At 44.4% G+C, this 13,151-nt stretch overlaps 1 protein-coding gene across 18 annotated transcripts in view; it reads left to right on the top strand.

Annotated features, from left to right (window-relative positions):
• The window catches only part of ME3 (malic enzyme 3), a 321,404-nt gene that overhangs the window by 165,538 nt on the left and 142,715 nt on the right, over window positions 1–13,151 (top strand). For all 18 annotated transcript variants that reach the window (XR_012423600.1, XR_012423598.1, XR_012423596.1 and 15 more), the window contains one exon: window positions 1,285–1,388. Coding sequence is in view for 8 of the 18 variants with exons in the window: in XM_074015035.1 (XP_073871136.1) it covers window positions 1,285–1,388 (104 nt within the window). In the remaining 10 variants the exon portion in view is untranslated. The remainder of the gene's footprint in view (window positions 1–1,284; window positions 1,389–13,151) is intronic.

Genomic DNA, 13,151 nt, shown 5'->3' with positions numbered 1-13,151 from the left:
AGTCCACTGACTCTGTATAGGGGTGGGAGGAATGGAAGATGTGGCAAGTCGGCCAGCAGGAGTGGTCATTCACACCAACGCAGACACAGATAATCCAATAGCATATGACTGCTGTGATGGAAAGAGCTGCAGAAGGTCAGTTGGAGGGTCCCTGAACACAGGCTAGGTGTTAAGGTGAGCATCTCTCATGAATTGAAATTCCTGGTTGTTTCATTCTATGCTTGTATCCCCAGGGCCCAGTACAATGTGAGGCACATGGTAGGTATTCAGTAAGATTTCAAGGAGGGAGGGAGAGAAGTAAAGAAGAGAAGAAGGGAGAGGAAGAGAGAGGAATGGAAAGGAAAGGAGGGTGGGTTGGTTTTCTAACATGAGTCCAGACCAGGGACTCTGGATGCGACCCAATACTTCAATGCAGATGCTGCCTGAAGTCAGCTACAGTGGTTTTCAACCAGTGACAGTTTTGTCCCTAAGAAGACCTTTGGCAATGTCTCAAAACATTCATTTTTTCTTTTTTGTTTTTGTGTTTGTTTGTTTGTTTGTTTGAGACAGGGTCTCAATCTGTTGCCCCGGCTAGAGTGCAGTGGCGCGATCATGGCTCACTGCAGCCTTGACCTCCCAAGGTCAAGTGACCCTCCCACCTCAGCCTCCTGAGCAGCTGGGACCAAAGGCACACACCACCATGCCCAGCTAACTTTTAAAAATTTTTTGTAGAGATGGGGTCTCACTGTGTTGGCCAGGAAAGCCTCAAACTCCTAGGCTCAAGCAATCCTTCCACCTTGGCCTCCCAAAGTGCTGAGATTACAGGCGTGAGCCACCACATCAGGCCTTGAAGTCATTTTTGATGGCCACAACTGCAAGTGTTACTGGCATCTAGTGGCTGGAGGCCAGAGATGCTGATAAATATCCTACAGTGTGCACATCAGGCCTCACGTTAAAGAATTATCCCAGCCAAAATGTCAGTAATGCCACTGTTGAGAAATCCTGAAAAAACCCTAAAGCCTGTAGATGGAGGTTGAAAGACTGTGTCTGAGAGAGGCTTGCCTGGTTCAAAGCATCCATGGTTTCCAAATGAGGATCATCTGAGGGTCCAACCTCAATCACTGGCTTAGCCTCCAGACCCTTTCAGAAATGACACCTTGGGGGGTGAAGATCCAGTCAGCTTCCTACTCCTCCCTCTCCTCCCACCTTCTGGTTCTTCCCAATAATCCTGGATACTTGTTGGAAAAAAAAAAAAAAACAGGAACACTGGGAGTAGGCTTAGTCAATGGGTGCTGTCTGTTCCAGGAGCTGCTCAGAGACCCTCTGTACATCGGCCTGAAACACCAGCGTGTGCGCGGGAAGGCGTACGATGACTTGCTGGACGAGTTCATGCAGGCTGTGACAGACAAGTAAGTGGACCAGTCTGTCCCTTTTGAAAGAGGACTTCTAAGAGATGCCATGACTAAAGCCAACACTGGTTTTGGCCGATACACAAAGCAAAGGCAGTAGATGCATGCTTTCCCAGGTATTCTGAAAATTCTAACTTGACCCCTTGGAGTGATAAGACTGGATGCCAAATGGGCTCATTCTCTGAGAGAATATCTGGGAGCAGAGAGGGGAGGGAATGAGAGAGTTGATGGCTGAAGGTTGTGATCTGGAGGTAGTTAAGTATCGTTTTCCCAGGAGAAAAAACCCCTTAGCCTGAGCTGTTTAGGGTTCTCAGCACAAGTAGGGTTGTTGCAAGTGATGGAGGAAAGATGTGTACCCTTCTGATGAAATGGTTTTGGAAGACAGCTTGTCACATTTGGTTATTTTCCACCTCTATGTGAGAACAAGGAAGTGTTAATGAGGCACTGTGGCAGACCACATGGGCTCTGGGCCTGCAAGATTTATGAGGTGTCATGTCTTCACTGGGGAAGCTTCACAATGCTGGCAGCTTCCACCCCGCTTGCCTGCCCCATCTGTCTGCCATCGTGGCCACCCGCTCACACTGCTGTGGCTGACGTGCCACTGGAATGGAGGCCTGATGACAGCCCTCACGCACCCATGTTTACTCTGAGAGAAAAGCTGATCAGGCCAGAGTTTCAGCAGCTCAGTGGGCCTCTGAAGACAAAGCAGGTTCCCTTCTCACTTGCAAAGCTCCAGCCTTCTTGCTGCCCCAAGATTGCACAGGTTTGGCAGAGATGACCTGCCCATCCTTGGCGAAGTGCTCCCTTGCCCAAGCTCAGCCTCTCCAACCAGAGCAGTGGGCTGGAGCCCACAAACTGCACAAAGTCTCATCTGGGTGGGCTTCAGGGGTGGGCAAACTGTAATTTGACCTCTGACCCTTCCACTTTTCAGATATGTGACCTTGGGCAGGTTACTAAACTTTTCTGAGTCTCTTTATCTAGTTTCCTTATCTGGAGATAAGAAAAGAGTTTTGTTGGTGTTGTGTTTTGTTTTTTAAGATGAGAGCAAAATAATATTGTGGTTATATAAGGTGGAAATGATCCCGTCGAAAGAGGAAATGAATGGTGGACTGTAGGATGGGGGGCAAAAGTCCTTAAGTAAGCAAGCAGGAAAAAGGATCCAGTGCACACCTGAAGAGCTTAGTCTGGGAGCACAGAAAATCATCCACAGGGAGAAAGGGAAGGCAGAGTACTGGTCACTGATGGGGCAGGTGGGTAGATGCGTGGTGGGAGTGAGGGAGGAGTCCCATCTGCTTGAAGACAAGGTCATTGGCATAGAGTGAGGATGGGGAGGTTTAAGGATAGAGGAAGTGGGACCTAGTTATCTATGAGACTGGGAGAATGTCCGGACTGGGAAGCTGGATCATGATCACCAGGCAGCTCTCTGGGCCCCCTTGGGGTTACTGTTTATGAATTTAACTTAAGCTAGTTAACCTGTTTCTGTGTTTTCTGAAGCCAAGTTCAACTGTCTTGGTCCAAGGGCAGGAAGACAAAGAGAGCAGGGTGTAATCAGGGTTGGGGATTTTGCCAGGCAAGAGAAAATGGGAAAGAGCAAGGAGTTGAGAGGGAATGTTATAATTGTGTCATGAGCTCCAGGCTGGGTAAAAGGGGAGAGAATGGGAAGATGTGGTAGAGGGGAGGGACAAGGGACACTGAAAGGGTGAGCAATGGATAGTAAGTCCTGGTGAGGTTTAGAAACTGTTGAATTGGATGATAGGTGGAATAAGCTGGAAAGAAAGGAAGTGGTGATCAGAAAGTTAGACGTTTGCAGCTAAGATTATGGAGGAAGGGCTGCTATTGGGATGTGGCCACTAAATAAAGCAAATTCAAGGGTCAGCTGCATTAATAGAGGCATAGCATCTAGGACAAGGGAGACGAATGTCGCACTTCATTCTCTCCCTTTCAGAAATCCTGAATACCACATCCAGTGCTAGAGAAGCTACACTGAGGCTTAAAAATTACCTAAAATGCCTCTGGAGCGTGCAATAACCATGATAGTGAAGAGAACCAAAAGCTGAGCCTGGTAGAGAGAAGACTCAGAGACTGCTCTATCTATATCAGGGACGTGCTAGCACCTCCAGATTCTAAAAGCTCTTCTTTCAGAAGAGAATTGGACTTGTTTGTATATATTTACTTGGAGAAGAACCAATTGGTGGAATGCTAAAGGAAGCAGTTTTCAGCTCAAAATAAATCAGAGCTGTCTCACGTTGCACTGGACCGTCTGTGGGAATGAGTTCCCTGTCACAGAAGAGTTCAAGGATAGGTTGCATGGCTTATTTGTGGTGATATTGTAGGAAGGAATTCAAGCATCAGATGTTCTTTAAACTGCCTTCCCACCCCAGTATTCTATTCTAACCTCTTAAAAAATCCTCTGTAGCCAGCCAGATAGGTATTATTATTCCCATTTTATGCAAGAGAAAACTGAGACTCAGAGAGGCCAAGTTAGCTATCTCAGGTCTCACAGTACCTGTCGGGACTACAAGCTGAACCCAGGACTACTGACTCCAAGTACAGACTCTTTCTACAATGCTGTGTCACCTGTGGATGAAAAGAGAAGGGAATGAAATTGGCTTTGAAAGCCCACTTTTTGCTTCCTGTTTCCAGAGTTCACTGCTTATCTAATGAGTCAGTAATCATTCTGTGATTCCCCAAAGAAAAGTATTGCTATTCGTGTGAGAAGGTTAAATAAACTAGGATGTAAGAAGCTGTGCAAATTATCATCAAAATCAGTTCACAGTTTTACAGACACACACAGGCAGTCTGGGGCGGGGAGGGGGGATCCTTGGGGAGGGACATGCGTCAGCCAACAGGAATGTGTCCTTAAACAGAAAAGATGATGGATTGATGGTTGGTTGTTTTGACTTTCTAATAAGCTATAGCAGATGTTTCTGTGGATACTGTAGGTGAGGAATGAGCTGGTCTCCCCAAGCACTCTTGGGAATACAGTAGCTCCAGGACAGAATGCCCGGCCTGGGGATGAGTCAGGAGTTCCAAAGTCAAACACAACGTATTTTAAGAAAGAACCTTGGGAAATGTTGACTCCTGCTTTCAACATCCTCATCTCTGTCCAAACTTCCTGCTAATAAAAAGCTCCACCTTCCTACCCCTACCCACTAATGGGGTGTATGTTAAGATTTTTTGGCCTGAAATAAACTTACTATGGCTCAGTTCCTGTCATGGAGCTTGGCCACTGAGAAGAACCTTCCAGGACAGAAGGAATCTCAATTTAAGTCTGTGAACCACAGCAACAGACAGCTGGGAGTGTCCTTCTCAAAGCAGAGACAAAGACTGATGGCAAGGACTGACTGCCCCACTCTTCCTGCCATGCAGTGGATGGGTGCATTGTACCCAAGCACCACCTCCTGCTGCCACAAGTTTTCCCTGACAGCTTCCATTCACATTTTTCATTTCTGTTACTTACAGTAGAATGGATGGGAATTGACTGTATTTTAAGTTTGCACCTGGAGCCCTAGTTCTGTCTGATAAATGTCCTGGGCTGGACAGAAGCTTGATGTCATCAGCAGCTTTGGCCTTTAGGCAGACCAGGAAAGGAAACCACCTGCTCCTTCCCTAGTTCCCAAACCCTAAATACAGGGATTCTTAAGCTGCTTAGATCAGAGTGTTAAAGAAGGGAAATAATAAAAAAGCTTACTTTTTAAAAAGTCATCTACTTTTTAGCTCTAGGAAAAATTCTTTTTTTTTTTTTTTTTTTAGTCTCTCCATTTTTTTATCTCCGTGCATTCATTCATTCTCTCTCCCTCTTTCTCTCCTCTCACCATAATCACACACACACACAGCTGCTTTCAGCTGGCTAACTAGCTGGGAGCGGGCTCAGCTGGGACACTGGAAAAGTTGGGCTCCTCTGTCTTTCCATTGAGTCTTAGGGTCTCTCTTTCACATGGCCTCTTCTCTTTACAGGATAGCTGAACTTTTTATGTGACAGTCTAGGGTTCCTAAGAACACAAGAGTGGAAGCTGCCAGGCCTTCTTAAGGATGAGACCTGGAACTGGCACAGTCTAACTTCCACCACATTATACTGGTTGAAGAAAATCATAGGTCCATACTAGATTCCAAGGGAGGAGGTTATACAAGGAAATAAATACTAGGAGGCATGGTGCATGGGGGGCCACCAGTGTCAGAGACTGCCATGCCCCATCTAGACTGGGGGGGTTAAGGAATGGGGCAGCCCTCACTATAGGAGGGTATGAGAAAAGAATAACTCAGTTATGCAGATAAGCAGGGGAATGGTGTATAAAATCAATAAGCATATCTACCTAGTACCTGCTGTATACCAGACACTGAGCCAGGCATAGTGAGCAATACACACAGAAATAAGCAGTCCTCCTCTCAAAGAGCTAAATAATCAAAAATATTTCGTACGTATCTATTGAAGTTTAGAGAACCTGAGACTCTACACTTTCTTAACCTCTAAGTGTCCATGTAAGTCTGGAGCTCAAGAAGAGTTCTGGGGCAGAAACATAAAGTTGGGAGTTGCCAACCCATAGATAGTATTAATTTCAAGGGAATGATCGAGTTTCCCCAAAGAGAAGAGAAAAGAATATGACTCACCATGGTTTTCTGAACTGTGTCCTATGGATAATTGCAAGTCAAAGTGCCCAACAAATTTTAGGACTAGACTAGGATATTGTTGGTAAGAATGGCAAGGAGGGTAAAAGGTTTCATTCCTTGTGCCAGCTCTGATTGCTTAGGACTCTGAACCTCTCTGGGTTCAACAGGGATGAGTGTCATGGTTGATTAGCAATGTCTGCCCTGAGCAGGGAATAAGGGGTGGCAGCACTGTGCTATCCTTTACCCTCCTTGGAGCTGTGAGGAGCCTTGTGACCTAAGTATCTGTGACTCTGTGAACACTCATGCCGGCTGGTCCTGCGACTCCCACAGCTAAATAGCAACTCCAAGGCTAAAGGAGCCTCTGGGTTATTTTTCTCCAGGTGTTCAGGATATTTCAAGAGCTAAAGTAGGCCTCTATTTTAGTCCACATGAAGCTGCAGCTGCTTCTTCTGAGTTACAAAAACATGCAGGAATATGCTCTCTTGGGTACACTCCACCCCCACACCCACTCCCAATCCACTCTGGGGCAAAGCAGTGGGTCTAATAAAAGTAGGCATGCTAATACTGACCTACGGTTCCTAAATCTGGCTTTGCTTCTGAGTCATCAAGGAAACTTGTCAAGAATACAGACTTCAGGCTCCTATGCCACAGAAGGCCTGGGTTGAGACCCAGACATCTGTATTTTTGAAGCTGTCCTAATGATTCTCATAGGGCTGTGCAAAGACTGAAATTTGAGAAACTCTTCGGCTGAGCAGTGGCTCACACCTATAATCTCAGCACTTTCGGGGGCCAAGGTGGGAGGATTATTTGAGGCCAGGAGTTCAAGACCAGCCCAGGCAACATAGTGATACCTCCGTCTCTCCAAAAAACATAAAGAAAAAAGAAATCAGCTGGGTGTGGTGGCACTCCCTTTTATTGCCAGCTACTTAGAAAGCTGAAGCAAGAGGATCACTTAAGCCCAGGGGTTCAAAGCTGCAGTGAGCTATGATGATACCACTGCACTCCAGCGTAGGCAACAGAATGATACCCCGTCTCTTAAAGAAAATAAAATAAAAAGAGAAACTAATGGACCACATCCCCAGAAGAGGCATCTTGTGTGGCCCCAGCTCCTCCCACTTTCAGAGCCAGACTGAAACCCAAGATGAGGGTGTAAGGACCAGTACACGGAGACTTTCCACAGTTTTATCAGCAGGGACCTACATTAGGAAAGACCCAGCATGTTCTCTGGGCTCACCCTGCCATGGAGGTCTACCTTGCAATACACCTACCTATAGCTCTGGCAGCTTCCTGTTAGTCTGGAAACTTCCCAAGCAAGGCTGTGCCCATTGTTTCTGCTGGAATCGCCTTTGCCCTGAGGAATTTCAGCTGCTTTCATGCGGGGAATAATTGCAGTTCTGCAAGTGGGGAAAGCACTCACACATCCAGATAGCCCCGCCCCGAAGACACGTCATGGGCAAGAATCAGGCCTGCCTTTCCCCACAAGCAGGCACATGCTGGGCCCGATTCCCCACAAAGTGCCTTGACTTCATGACAGTGAAACTTCCTGCTTGAGAAGTTTCTGGACAGTGAGCTTGGAAGAGGGAGATGGCAAATTCATTAGTTAGGTAAAGACAGTGGTGACTGCCTTGTTTGGGGAATTTCTTCTAAAAGGCTTCCTGTGAAAGTACACAAATCATATCACCTTTCCAAAAAATATGCCTATTTGGGAATTTGACTCTTCAAACTGGAAAGGGTATACTTATCCCATGAGGGAATGCATTTTGCCAGCAAAGAGATAGAAACAGTAGGTACTACAACCAGAACTCTGGGAACTAACTTTATTTTCATAACTGAGGTGAGAAAACTCATCATAGAAGCTTGAAGCAGCACTAACAAAGCATGTATCTGATCATACATTTCCAGTGCTTCTGAATAATGACTACATATCCAGCATTCTACTAGGCACTGTAATGAGATTCAAAAAAAATAAAAGACATCAGCTAGGCCAGGCACGATGGCTCATGCCTATGATCCCAGCAATTTGGGAGGCTGAGGCAGGTGCATCACTTGAGGTCAAGAGTTTAAGACCAGCCTGGCCAACATGGCAAAACCCCATCTGTACCAAAAATACAAAAAATAATTAGCCAGGTATGGTGGCATACACCTGTAGTCTCAGCTACTCAGGAGACTGAGGCACAAGAATTGCTTGAACCCAGGAGGTGGAGGTTGCAGTGAGCCGAGATGGCACCACTACACTCCAGCCTGGGCGACAGAGTGCAACTCCATCACAAAAAAAAAGAAAAAAAAATGACATCAGCTGTGTCCTCAACAACCTTACCATCCTTCCAAGAAGACATTTTTGAATAGAAAATAATTAGGGAAGAGTTAAGTACCCAACTATTTGGTGTTGACCCTCAGTTCAATGGAAATTCAGAGATGGGGCAATCAGGGATGATTGGGAAGAAATGGAAGTTGTATAAATTTAGGGCCGAATTCAAGTAAGCAGCAGGAGAAAAAGTGATGTTCCATAGAGAAGGTATATCATGAGAAAAGCAAGAACACAAGAAAAGCAATGAATATGCAGGGAAGGCAATGAGTATCTAGAAGAATGGCCCAACTAGAGATGAATGTTTAGTGGTTTGAAATAAGGTTAAATAAGAATGGTGCTGGCTACATCTATTATTTAGGTTTCTCCAGAGTAACAGAACTAATCGGATATCAGGTATTTAGATAGATGAGAGTGGATTTATTATGAGAATTGGCTAACATGATTATGGAGGCAAAGAAATCCCATGATACGGTATCTGCAAGTGAGAACCAGGGAAGCCGGTGGCATAGCTCAGTATAAATCCAAAGTGGGGTCATTGGTGCACATCCTGGAGTCAGAAGGCTAAAGAGTCTGGAGTTCTGATGCCCAAGGGCCAGAGAAGATGGGTGTTCCAAATTCAGAAGAGAGAACAAATTCACCCTTCCTCTGCCTTTTTGTTCTATCTGAGTCATCAATTAATTGGATGGTGCCTGCCCATATTGGGTGAGGGTGAATCTTCCTTATTCAATTCACTAATACAAATGCCAGTCTCTTCCAGAAGCACCCTCACAGACATACCCAGAAATAATGCTTTACCAGCAAGTGTCCCCTAAACCAGCCAAGTTGACACCTAAAATTAACCATCACACTATGATAGGCCTTGAAATCCAGGCAAAAGGTCATGATTATTAGAGCTCAAAAGTGGGAAGAGCTACAGTCATCTAATCCAGTGGTTTTTCAACCAAGCTTCCCTGGGTCCCAGGACTCCAAAGAAGCATATCAGGAGTGCTAGAAATGAAATACTTTCCACCAACCATAAATAATTTAAACCACTTGAAGAAACACTTTATTGTTTTTCATTGCCTTCTATATCTGGTTTCTGCTCAATATTTTATTAAATAATTATTCTGCTAAAAATGTTTGAAAATTACCAATCCACTATTGGGACTTGATGTAGTGAGCAACAGGGAGCCATGGTAGGTTCTTGAGTAACAAAAGTATTGTATTAAAATTGACAAGATGTGGGAAGAGATTAGAAGCAGAACCCATAACAATGCCCCAATTCAAATTCTGCCTTCCCTAGGGCAATCTACTCTGACCAGCCTGGCCTTAAACTCTTGCCCTGACTGTAATCTTACTGGCTGTATAATTCATTTGCTAATTAATCATGCTCTGTTTTGTGACACTGCTTCTAAAATGGCCTATTGCTTTTCTTTAAACTTTTGTGTTTTGTTTTTTTTTTTTTTTTTTTTTTTTTTTTGGTCTTTAGGCTTTCATTGTCAGAGGAGAGATTGGGCAGATGTGTCTGGACTGTTGTAGAAAGGTTCAAGAACCAGCATGGATGGCCTTTATAGATCATTCCTACCTCAGGTCCTATGACTCAGTAACATCTCTACCAGTGGTAGTTCCTAGGAAGCGTGGCTTTACTCATGGAGCAAATGGTGAAGGTGGGAGTTGGTTGATTGGTGGGTGGTCAAAAGTCCACACCAAGCTAGCTACCAATTAGAATAGACTGAAGGCTGTGAATCTGACCACATCGGAGGAAGCACAGAGGAAGGAACTTTGGAACTCATTCTGGCTTGTCTTGACCCTGAAGAAGCTGAATAGTTTCCCAGTTTCAGCCTGATATGGCTCATTGTTGACAGTCAAACTCCTCCATGTTCTCAGCAGAACAAGAGCCAGGTTTTGCATGGTGACAAACTCCCATGTGTGCAAGGAATCTGTCCTGGGTCACAGGCTAGGAGACCGTATCAAAATGCATACTAGCACCCAACTCTCTAGGACCTTTTCACTTCCATCGCACCAAGCAGACTGCATACTTGAGTGAGTTTGCAGTTCACTAGCTAAGGTCTGGCTCAGGACTGAGGCCAAAATGTGCTGGAAGAAGCTCACCACCTGGGGATATGATTCAATGACACTAGCTGGCTATTTCCTTTTCATTTTCTCTTAGCAGCCTGATTTTATCGCTTGGTATCAAGAATAGGAACAAAATCATTCCCAGACCTGAAGCTTTTAGATTGTGGCAGAAGAGATGAAGGAATATAAGGGTCTTATGGTGGCAGGGAGTGGGGATCTGATTTCTCTTAATGAATAAGTACCAATAATAACAATAATAACCCTTATTTATTTAATTGTTTACCATAAGCAGACACTAATATAAGCACTTCACACAATATTAACTTGTCTAATTCTCACAACAACTGTATGAGATGGGTACTATTATTCGCTTTATTTTAAGAGATGAAGAAACTGAAGTTTACAAAGAACAAGTACCTCATCTAAGAAAGGGGACTCTAATTAAGACCCTACCCACTAACTGCAGTTGTTAAAAGCATGAATTCTAGAGCTAGACTGCCTGAGTTCCAACCTTTTATTAACAAGCTACTTACTCACACTTCTCAACAAGCGACTTAATTCATCTGTGCCTCAGTTTCCTCCTCTCTAAAATGCATTTTTAAGACTGGTAGAGCATTTATGATGGATAAATGAGGCCATCCATGTAAAATGTTTAACATATACCTGAGTGATAGTAAAAAAATCATGTTTGCTATTATTATTAATTTAGGCAGTTTCCAAAGCCACCCTCCTTTAGGCAGCGCTTCAGTGTGCCCACATTCCTGCATTCATGTTTGAGTTAATATATCCATTCACATGTCTACCACTGCTGTCCGCAATCCCTCACCCATCCCTGCCCTTCCTTCCAATATTACTTTCTTCTCTTCCCCAGTGCTAAACCTAGGAAGGAAAAAACAAAAACAAAAACAAAACAGCCCTAGGTGTGATCCATTTCCATTTTAGATCCCTGGTATGTGCAATTAGTAAATGCTTGGTCTTCATCCTCACCCCCAACATACACCTATTCAGTTTGGTTCTCCCTCCTCCAGTGGACGGTGTTGTGTAGAGTCATGTGTACATAGAGGTGAGCAGTATGGTCCGTGTGTTCCTGGGGTTGAGGTGTTCTTACATTGTTTGGCAGCTGTTTGAAGCTGTGTGTTACTTGGGCCTTTCAAACTCACCACTCAGAGGGAGTCACCCCCTCAAGTAACCAAACATCTTTTCATGAGACACATTTCTCAGTATAGAAATGAGAAACAGAAGCTTGCCCAACAGAAAGCTGCAAAATTGCTCTGAGATCACCTACTAATACTGACCTATTCAGAGGCTCCGCATATAGCAGCCTTGTACTTTGCCCTCAGAGCTGGAAGGATGCCTTTGATGGCTCCAACTCCCACCCCTCTTCCTGCTGCTCCTTAAACGTGTTGTCTTTGTTACAGTGGCAGAGGCTTCGTGCTTGCTATTTCCCCAGCCTTGAATGTCCTTTCATTTTCAGGGTTGTTTCCATCTCATCATTCAGGCCTGCAGCTATCTCCACAGCAGGCAAGGTCAAGTGTGGAAGTCCGTACAAGACAGGATGTTAGAACCAAGTGTCCTGCCAAAAGCTTAGCTGAGACTCTGTAGCTCCAAGCTTCTCCTGTTGGTTTTAACACAACGGACGCAAAGAAAAACCCCTAGGCATATAGCATCCAGACTACAAAGGAAGTTTGAGGATTTTATTTTAATTTTAAAAGATTGTGAAAAGCTGTTAGCTCTAAGCCCTGACTGCAATGTTTCACAGGGGTGTTCACATTCTGAGTCCCTCTCAGCATAGAGGGTCACTGCTCAGTTTTCTTTATATATATACTAAAAATTAGGAATGCCTTCTGTGGTTCAATCTGTTTCTTAGCATTCTCATTTTCCCACTGGATTCAGCCTAGGACTTGAATCTCGCATTCTTGGAATATCTGAGCAAGAAACAATCCACTCATTTGGTTCAGTTTCCTCACTTTTTAGATGAGGAAACTGAGACTCAAAGAGAACATTATTTCCCCAAGGCCAGATAATGAGAAAAGCTGTGGGAAATTAAGGAAAACCTATCCAATTATGTGCCCTCCTTCACGTAATTCGTGAAATTTCCTCCAAATTTTCATTCAGGCTATATTTATCATGTGCCTTCCCTGTGCCCCACAATGTGGCCAATACAAATGTATTAGTTCCTTCTCACATTATTATAAAGAAATACCTGAGACTGGGTAATTTACAAAGAAAAGAGGTGTAATTGGCTCATGGTTCTGCAGGCTTTACAGGAAGCATGGTGCCAACATCTGCTCAGCTTCTAGGGAGGCCTCAGGAAGCTTACAATAATGGCAGAAGGCAAAGCGGGAGAAGGTATATCACATGGTGAAAACAGAAACAGGAGAGCGAGGGGGGAGGTACTATGCGCTTTTGAACAACCAGATCTCGTGACAACTCACTATCACGAGGACAGTACCCAGAGGGATGGTGCTAAACCATTCATGAGAACTCTGCCCCCATAATCCAATCACTTCCCCGCAGGCCCCAACTCCAACATTGGGAATTACATTTCAATATGAGAGTTGGGTGGCAACACAAATCCAAACTCTATCAACAAAGAAAAGACTTGTCCTGAAGAATTCAATTTTCCCTGTGATTATAACATGGACACATAAAGTCACCAGACAAATAATTTAAGACCACATTCAGTTATTTGTTTTCCTATTTATTCACGTATTCATCCATCCATTTATTCACTCATTTATTGAACATGGCAGGAAGTCAGAAATAGACTTTGCTGTCAAGGAATTTATAAA

This window comes from Macaca fascicularis, chromosome 14 (genome assembly GCF_037993035.2).
Source record: "Macaca fascicularis isolate 582-1 chromosome 14, T2T-MFA8v1.1".
Taxonomy (NCBI): Eukaryota; Metazoa; Chordata; class Mammalia; order Primates; family Cercopithecidae; genus Macaca; species Macaca fascicularis.
The sequence above is the reverse complement of the archived record's forward strand: the minus strand, read 5'-3'. Positions and strand labels throughout refer to the sequence as shown.